This window comes from Rhagoletis zephyria, unplaced genomic scaffold (genome assembly GCF_001687245.7).
Source record: "Rhagoletis zephyria isolate East Lansing unplaced genomic scaffold, Rhagoletis_zephyria_1.1 Rzeph_scaffold_05607, whole genome shotgun sequence".
Classification (NCBI taxonomy): domain Eukaryota; kingdom Metazoa; phylum Arthropoda; class Insecta; order Diptera; family Tephritidae; genus Rhagoletis; species Rhagoletis zephyria.
In genome coordinates, this window is record NW_016162690.1 from 1,097 (window position 1) to 10,767 (window position 9,671).

At 34.0% G+C, this 9,671-nt stretch overlaps 1 protein-coding gene across 6 annotated transcripts in view; it reads right to left on the reverse strand.

The window, feature by feature from the left end:
• Positions 1–1,154: 1,154 nt before the first annotated feature.
• SelR (methionine sulfoxide reductase SelR) overlaps positions 1,155–9,671 on the reverse strand; it is a 10,578-nt gene continuing 2,061 nt past the window's right edge. For 2 of the 6 annotated variants that reach the window (XM_017627954.1, XM_017627950.1), the window contains exons 2-4: positions 7,245–7,403; positions 7,003–7,167; positions 1,155–1,645 (exon numbers count right to left, since the gene is read on the reverse strand). In XM_017627954.1, coding sequence (XP_017483443.1) covers positions 1,422–1,645; positions 7,003–7,167; positions 7,245–7,356 — 501 coding nt within the window. In that variant the 5' untranslated portion in view covers positions 7,357–7,403 and the 3' untranslated portion in view covers positions 1,155–1,421. The remainder of the gene's footprint in view (positions 1,646–7,002; positions 7,168–7,244; positions 7,404–9,671) is intronic. The other 4 variants (XM_017627951.1, XM_017627953.1, XM_017627952.1 and 1 more) reach the window with 4 other exon arrangements.

Genomic DNA, 9,671 nt, shown 5'->3' on the forward strand with positions numbered 1-9,671 from the left:
TTAAATTTTTTTATACGACGGCAGGATTTCTCACAAGGACATCGAAAAATTAATAATTGGAAAAAGTACAGTGTCTTTGTAAGGATGTATTACAAGGCTGCAAAACAATATGCTTTCTAGTCGAATAATTTGTGTATGTCCTGAAAATTTGCAATTTTTAATTCGGCGTATGACGAACATTAAATTATTAAATTCAAATTTTATAACAAATTTTTTTCCTCCTTTTAAAAAAATTCCTTCCATAATATTTAATAAAAAAATAAGGGTTTTAGTATTTGGAAGTATAAATAAAAAAATGTAAAAAAAATTAAAATTTGTATCCTTTTATATCCTTACCTACATATAAATTCATATGATTTAAGTAACACTGAGATTCTTCAAATTACATTCAAAATTAAACAATCTGGTAGGATATGTATTATTTTAAAGGACATTTTTGGAACGTTCCAAAAGGATAATTGAAAACAAAAGTTATAATTAGTCTTTTTTTGCATTTTTCTTTTAATTGATATCCATATATTTATCCATATAAACTTTTGGAAATATATTATTACTTACGGTCCTTTGGAAAAAATCCTGAGACTACCTGGTAAAAATCTAAAAACGCAGATTTACCGAATACTGTAGAGAGTATAGTAAAATCGCCTTATACAGAAGTAAGATAAGAAAATTGACAAAACACGCGAACTGCACAAAGATTATTCTGATAACTTTGACTGCAAGTCGGCGGGGTTGCCGTGGTCCGAATTGCATAAAATTTTATTCTTACAGTTTTTACGACAAAACCAATCAAATGAAGTCTACGTAACCGGAACGACCCAGATGTACATATACATATCTGGCCAAGGACTGTGACTCCAGAAACACTCCCCAAAAACTCTTTGTGGAACCTGTATGCTGTTACAACAACAGCAAGGGGGTATGCCATAAAACAAAAAGAACTCTGTTTTTTGGGACAGTCTAATGTATATACTTTTATTCTTACACATTGAATACAGTTGCAGCAAAGCGCGAAATCGTCCATTTTCGTAGCGCAAGTGACTTAACCGTTCGAAAGTCAATAAAAAAATATGTATATAAAATACAAATTCCTTTCTTGTCTTACATAAATTTTAATTTAATTGTTATTTAATAAAAACAAATTATGTATACAAACTTTTATTACACATTGATTAGCTAATCCCTCATACTAACTTACTTCGCCGTTATCAAAAATACAATCGCACTGCACTTTTTACTAATAAATGTATGTACATACTATGTATGTATATATAGGTAAGTATACATATATTGTAAATTACGAATCATTTATATACTACTCGTACGTACATATGTATTGTATGTATGTATGTGTAATATCAAATATTTAGTGTAAAGAAGAAACTTTAAATTTGAATTTGTTGCGAGTAAATTGTTGATAATTATTTTTTCGCATTTCCTTTTGAGAAGGAAGCTGATGTGGCGGAGGAACCCGACGCATTGTTGCTGTTGTTCTTTATCGGTACAAAATCTATGGACGCCGAATTGATGCAGTAGCGCAGATGCTTCGGTGGCGGGCCATCATCGAAAACATGTCCCATGTGCGCAGTGCATTTGGAGCAGCGCACCTCTGTTCGCACCATGCCTAACATTTTCGAAATTACTACTATTTTTATTAACACATTATTTTGTAGGAGCAAGTGCAAGTTTCGACAATAAGCGCATTGTGTAAAAAAATCAATCCACGAGTATGTATGTAATAGAAAAGTATAAATATTTATTTCGGGTTTTCGAAATTCATTTTAATGGTTTTCACATTAATAATTTAAATTGAATGTACGTTTACGGGGTTTAAGTTTAATATTTCGTTTGCGTAAAAAGATACGAATGTGTATTGAAATTTTAGTATGCGTTGAAATTTTGTGTGTGTTTTTGGCAACACAAAAGTTTCACAGAATAAGAGATGTTGCCGCAAGTTAAAAAAGTATAGAAGGAAAAGAAAACATTAATTAGGAGCATACCCTGGTAGAGTTTCCAATAGATACAGTACATGTATGTACATAAATACACATGTACACAAACGAACCAACAACGAACAAACGAATTAAAAAAGTAGTAAAAATTCGTTTAACCTTTTACTTTTATTGTTATTTTTTTTTTTGTTTAATTTGGACAAAAGGAAGCAAACATATACATACATATGTAAATAGTTACATACGCAAACGCACAATAGACATTCAATTATCAAGCGAGTTGGATTGATGTTTTTTTGTTTAGAATGCGCTACATACATACACTTTAATTCTTGTTTAAGAAATACTATGTCTACAGAACAGTGAACATTCATATTTACATATGTATGTATATAGATATTCATATCGTCAACTGAAATGCAAAAAGACATAACAACATTGTAAATTTAATGGAAAAAGTCATGACTAATATTTTAATTTTGTTTTTTCATAAAATTGTGTGGGGGGTTGTAATTCAATGAAATCCATCATAAATATACATCAAGTGAATTTTGCATTTTTTATTAGTTATGACTTTTTGCATTTCAACGATGATGTTTGTTACGTCTTTTTGCATTTCAGCTGACGATATGTACATACATATGTAGATATGTCAATATGTACATTCATTACGGCTATTCCAAATTAAACGTAACAAGATTCCGCGCGATGGCTTTTGATTTGGCTCAAATTTAGCACAGATACTAATTTCAAGGTAATACTGACAGAAATAAACTTATTTCGCAATTTTTTTTTTAGTTCTGCTGGGGCTCGGCCAACATTTGTTGTTGTTGTAGCGGTTACAACAACCTCGCTCAGATCGGCTAGGGGTTTAGTGGGCATGCGAAAAGACGTTTCGAGTCGTGGGGTGTCTCTCCGCATGCCGGGCACTTATGGGGCACATCTGCATCAAGTCTGCTCAAGTACGAGTTCAACTTGCCGCAGTAGCCGGAGCGAAGTTGGGCTATTGTAGTCCGCGTCTTCCGTGGCAGCCGAAGCTCTGTCTCGTCCACGTCAAATGGGTGTATGCCCAGAACGGCATTCACAGGTCTGAAGTATACGTAACTTGAGACCGACTCCCTGTGAATGACGCTCCAGGCCTCTCGATATACTGTCGGGTCCAGAGGCTACCTCATGAAAAGGAATAAATTAACAAAAAGTAGCTAAAACCGACCTTGACAAAGCCGATTTTTGCATTTAGCTATAACTGGAAAAACTCCAAACTTCTAGACCTTTTGAGACTCCATTTCGAAAAAATATTATTGGAAAGGAAATTATTTAATCTTCTTATTGAATATGGTTTGTTTTAAATAAATTATAGATCGTAATTTTAAAAATAAATAAACTATGTTTTCAAAAGACAATTTTGTGTGAAATATTATTAAGATTGTAAGGCAGGTAGATAGCCCCATTAATTACCTTTCCAATGATACCTCATTTTTGTAGTTGGACAAATTGTGAACTTATAAGGGATTTTGTGTCCTTAACTTGGATGATTTGTTTTGTTTTTTCGTAGGCCCATACTTTTTGAAAAAAATTAAAAAAAAAAATTAATTTAATTTAATGAAATTAGTCTATCTACAAAATTTGAGCCAATACGGAAATCACTTTTGGTTACATTTATAAAGGGATCGCCGATGGACATACATACATATGTATCACAAAAAAGTTAAGGTGGTTCGAAGCGAAATTGAACAATTACTATGAGAATTTTTGTGTGAACAATTTTTTCTGTAAGAATCGTTTTTTTATAAGCTTCTTTATTTAATGTCCGATTTCTATAAACGATATACCGTTGTAAAGGAATTAATCCTTATGTGAGTGAAAAAAAAAATCAACCTCAAAGCGACTCTGGTACTCGGGTACCTTTATACAAAGTGGATGTAAATAGCGTCATATTTTGACATGTCTGCCCAAAATATCAGTTAAAATGCATACAAAGCACATTTAGTAAATCCCCTGCGCATATTTATTACAGCAAATAATGTTGGAATCCTTTTTTTTTATTCCCGAAATGGCAACAGTAAGCTAAAAATTTATTATACGTTATACCTCTGAGTCTTAGGTTAACTAAATGTTATTATTTTTTTTATAAAAGTATAGCTGATTGCTTAACAAACACCCTATCAATCTAAATTTCCGACTTTGTGGAAAAATTATTAAAATTCTGCAAAATTTCACCAAAAATTTTAACTTTTTAATCAGCACCTTTAGAATAAAGTTTGGTATGAAGTTTTGCAGGCTATTAAATTTTGGTAGAACAAAAGTGCAAATATGAATTGGCTAAGACTTTCCGTTGATTTTTGTATTTTTACGCATTTTTTCTCACAATGTACTTATGTTCGAAAATTTTTTGTATTGGAAAAAAAAATGCAGACTTCCGTCACAAAAAATCGAATCAATAGTAAGAACCGTAAAAATACACTCTCACGTTGAAGAGCGCCTGGGTTATATATTTCCCAAGTTTAATAGCCGAGAACGAACAGCCAACCTGAATCCCGAACAGATTTGATTTATTTACATATTTACTTTTTATTATTATAATTTTTATTATTAATAATACACTATTACTAGTAGTTAGGCAGTTGTGTTAATATTTTTTTTTGCCGAATGGTGATAAATCCACATGGAGATTATTTTTCTGGCATAGATATCAGACATCAAATAAAAAAGATATATAGAAAAAAAAAAACCTATTTAGTGGTTTTTGCGGGATGCCGAAAGAAAGTTTTTACATTCCTGAAATACTCTCCTAGCAAGTGTTCAAAATCGCTTGGAACAATCTGATGGCCCTATCATGTATGGCGACTGATAGCCGATGGGCAACCATATACTAAAAGTCGCATTACGTATGGCAACTAACTATTAGCTGTCGGCTACTCAGTCTAGTGCGAAATTTTCTGTTCCCCTCTTATGACGATTTTGCTATTTGTTTACATAAAGGCTGCATTTCTTTATTCATTCTGAACGTTTGGAATAAACTTTTTTGTTTATTTATTCTTTAGAACGTTCCTGATGATATGTTGACGTATATTTCAAACGAATTCTGTTTATTCCGGCTGTGAAATTGGATTATCCGGAATGTATAAAGAAACGCAGCCAAAGATTCCAACACATTAGAGCAAAGTTGCCAATTACTTCAAAATATACATGACAAAAAAGGGAGTTCGGATGGTGTCTGCCCTTTTCTGTATACTGAGATTAATCGCCATACATAATAGATACAAAGCTGCAGCCGGATTCCAACATTTGCTACCGCTAATTTCGATCGCCAAAAATCTCCAAACGAATTGCAGGCGCCCCTAACAACACGCAACATTTAGTTGCATGCCCGCCACACTTTCAAATTTGATGATTGCGCATTTCATGTGTTATTCTTCCATGTTGTATACTTTTAGGACCTACTAATTTCCAATTACTAGAATTTTAGCGACAAAAATTAAGCCTAGCGGGTAGCCATGGCTACTAGACCAGCAATTATACACCAGTCGCCTTACGTAATAGGGCCATGATTTTTTTTCACCGCATACAACGTGATACAATCTACTGTATACATGTACATATGTATGTACGTAAGTTGTAAAGATAGTTACGCTAATTGAAAAGATTACGATTTGGACAAACAAAAAAAACAAGAAAGAGGAGGTTAATGAAAAGCACTATTTCTTCTTCAAAACTGTTGTGTAAGTAGTTGGCAGCCCTATGTAAGCAAGTTAATAAGTAAGAAGCCAATGACAAAAGAAATAAAAGAAACTTCAGTACAAAGCAACCACTTGTGTCAAACACTATATAACAAAAACGAAGTGCAAAACATATTAAGCAAAATATCGGCAAACAAAGTGTAAAGTACAAAAAAAAAGTAAGAAATAAGTGTGGTCCGAGCGAAGGTTGGGTTTCGGCTTTTGTTCGGTTCTAAACAGTTGAGTAATTGCCGAGCATCATATAAAAAATATTTTATCATAAAAACTAAATATTGACCTCAATTCGAAAACTAACCTTTTTAAGTAAAATATTAATTATTTTTCGAATTAATTCCAAACAAAACTAGGAAATACAGTATTCCCTGCTTAGTTGCACAATTTTTTCAATTAGCCGCAAAATCAATTAACCGATGCTCGTTTAATTTAACGGTTTGTTCAATTGCAGAAATTCGTAAATAAATAACCAGACCGTCTTTATAAGAAAGGAAAATGAAAGATACAAGACATGAATTGAAGTGTGGGTCGGTTAGGGGTGTTGAATTTTCTATAAGAAAAATTTTTATCTCAGGCATCGAAACCATAACTCTAAAGATTTTAAGTTTGCGGAACAAAGATGGCCTCCTCCAGAAATATAGCATGATTATTCTGTTATAAAACAAAGCCTAGATTTGTTAGACAATAAATTCAATTGTTGGAAAATTATCAGAAATATAATTCGATAATCCGGTAAACATAAAAGCGCGAATATATGTTATATTTCTAAATACATATCACAATTCAAACGCGTTATTAAAAACAACCTACAAACCTTAAAACCTTATTAAGCAAACCCAATGAAAAGCAGAGTATGCAAGTACAAAAAGGAACTTGAAAGCTTTAATAAATGTTTTTGATTTGAAAACTTTACGATTTAAACTTTCATAGCACCTAATTCTTTCGAAGCTAAACGAGAAATAATGCATAATTGGTCCATTTCAGTTTGGAATCTGTCTATCAACAGCATTACCAAGCTCTACATAAAATACAAAATCAGAAAAGCCCTGCAATAACTGAACAAATAATAAAAATCGCAGAATAACCAACACATAGTGCAAATAAGCTGTATTGCAAAGCAAATAACAACAATCTGCTATTATCGAATGCACTATTTGCATTTTGGGCTGTACTTGCCACCGATGCGAGCAAACAAAAATATGCACAAATTTGTGCCTACATACGTACTCGTGCAGAAGAGCACGGGCGCATCTATAGCAACAACAGCGATCGTTGCAGACAAACATTTAGCAACTTAAAGTTGAATTCTTCTTTACCTGGTATACTCGCATCGCGATGTAGTGTTATTTTACCCTTATCAAGCACATCATTGAATGCGGGCCAGCCACAACCTGAATCGTATTTGGTGTCGGAACTGAAGAGATCCTGCTGGCAAACAATGCAACGGTATATGCCTTTTTCATAGTGCTTATTATAGCAACCTAATTGGAGCGTTATTAAACTGTGTTAAATCAAAACAAAACTCTAGACAATAACTACTAACATATTGGGCACGCACCTGTAAATGGTCGCTCTGTAGCAGCCTCCTGTGTCACTTGATACTGTAGTGGTGTCAGACGCTTCTTCAGCTCCTCCTTATTCACATTTACTTTTTCTGCTTTATTTTCCATTTTTGTATCTTTTAAACTGTTTTCGGCTGCCTGGTTTTGTGGTTTATCTGTAATTAGAGATAGAAAAAATGGTATTAAGTTATTTAATTTAATATGTAGCTATGTATGTACGGTACATGCGCCTTTCTGGTGCTAGGTATACAAACGACAACACCTTCCATTTTAGAAGAGTTAAGTTGCCAAATTGTCATCATGACCAGCGTAATCTACTAGTAAAGCACAAAATGAACACCTCCGGCGACACTCTACGTTGTCAGTTGCAAAATAACGTGCAGCCGAAGTTATTTCCAAGCACCGAACTACTCCGAGCGACTGCTCTGCATTACACGTAACTTACTTTGTAAAGCGACTCAGAAGTATGTTTGATAGCAAATGTACATTTTAAATTCCTACTTACATAAGGCGGCCATGCCTTTGTAAAAGTAAGGGACGTTCGGCAGGGAAATGGTAATGACTGCCAGGTGAAGAGTAAGTTGCTAATAAGGTATTATTACGTGCTCCTAATTCTCACTGGGATACTACCTTTTGTATATGTACATACATTTATCAATCGTATGTGTTTAAATGCAATTACTCTACGAGAATAACGCCAACACGCAGTAGGTGTGAACACTATAGTTGCGATCCCGTACGAGTCCGGACTAGTCAGAAATAGTCAGAATCAGTCAGATTTTGCTGGAAATCGATCCCGTACTCGGTTCTCCGACTATAGAGAGGACAAAAAAGGGAGTACATACGGTTCTCTCTCTGTCAGAAGTTACCAGTTTTAGTCCGAGAATTTTTTGCTGGTAAATTCTGGTAAATGTAGGTTCGTTCGCGTAGCTGTTAATTGTTCATGTTTAACCAAAACTTACAAGTTTTTGCGTTCGCGTACGCAAAAAACTTGCAAAGTAGGGGAAATTGAGAGAGCAAAGTGACATTTCATTTTGAGGGGAAGCTGCTGGTTTCTGTTGGAAAAATTTTTGCCAACAGCAATTTGCCAACAGGAAAACAGCTGATCAAAAACAGCTGGTTGGCATCTACGCAAACCACAAAATTGAATTTGATGATTTGGAAGTTAAAAATTACAAAATGCGACTAATTAAACTTGTAAGAAGTAAGTAGTTATTTGTTTTATCAATAAACTGTGCCAGGATACCACTTTGTAATGAGTTTTCGAACGTTTTAAATTTTACACTTTTGAATGTAAACAAAAATTATATCAGCTGTTCGTCTAACTTGCAAGTTTCTGCAAATTTTCTGTTCGCGTACTATTTTGGATATTTCTCTCTTGTGAGCGAACAGATGACATTTCGCCGGAATTTGGCAGTTGGTTGGTTTCTGTTGGAGATTTTAAACGAACGCACCTTGTGTCAAACGATCAGCTGTAGTGTGTTTGGCAACCAAATTGTAAGCAAAAGAAAAGTGCACTCTGCTAATTCATGTTGAAAAGTATTTAATTACTTGTTTAAGTGGATTCTAAAGGCCCGTCCACATACAACTTTGGCGTTGCGTTGGCGCTGGCGTCGCTTTGACAGCAGCGCGAGTAACGCCCGTGCTTGCTACAATGAACGCTTAGCAGAGAATACTTTGGTCACTAAATTAACATACTAGCGGCAGATAAATCAAAATTTTACATCAATAATTGCATTAAAAACTATATTTCTTGCCCGCATTTGATTAAAAATGAAAATTAAATCACATAATTTTGATTATTTAGAACAGCTGATGAACGACGCACGCGAAAAGTTGAGAGTTGGCCATCTTTCTGCGTTGTGTTGGCGTTGGCGTTGCCCAACTTTGGTTATATGGAGACTTTCATTTAAATGCATGTATTCATAGTCAGCTGTCGAAGCGACGCCAACGCCAACGCAACGCCAAAGTTGTATGTAAACGGGCCTTAATGAATTTGAAAGTGTTTTTGGTTATTTACATGTGTGAGCTGAGTGCGTTTACACACAAAATAAGCAAAAACTTACAACCAAAATTTGGAGGTTATGTTGAAGTTGACAGAAGTTACCATTTTTACTAGAAAGCGATCCCGTACTTTTCAATGTTACTCTCTCGCTCTGAGTGAATTTTTATTTTTTGACAGTTTTACTAGTCCGAGTCCGAGGAATACGGGATTGCACCTTATAAATGAAATTAACTGATCTCGTCAAATTAAAAATATTAAAAAGTGGAAATTGTCTATACATCGCACGTTTAATAATATACAAAATTATTTCAAAATTTCACTTTTTTGAGGAAAATGCAATCAAAGTTTGACCAATTGACCAATTCATACAGTTAGTATACAAAAAGGCAGATGAAAAGTCCGAAATCTTCGCTAGTTT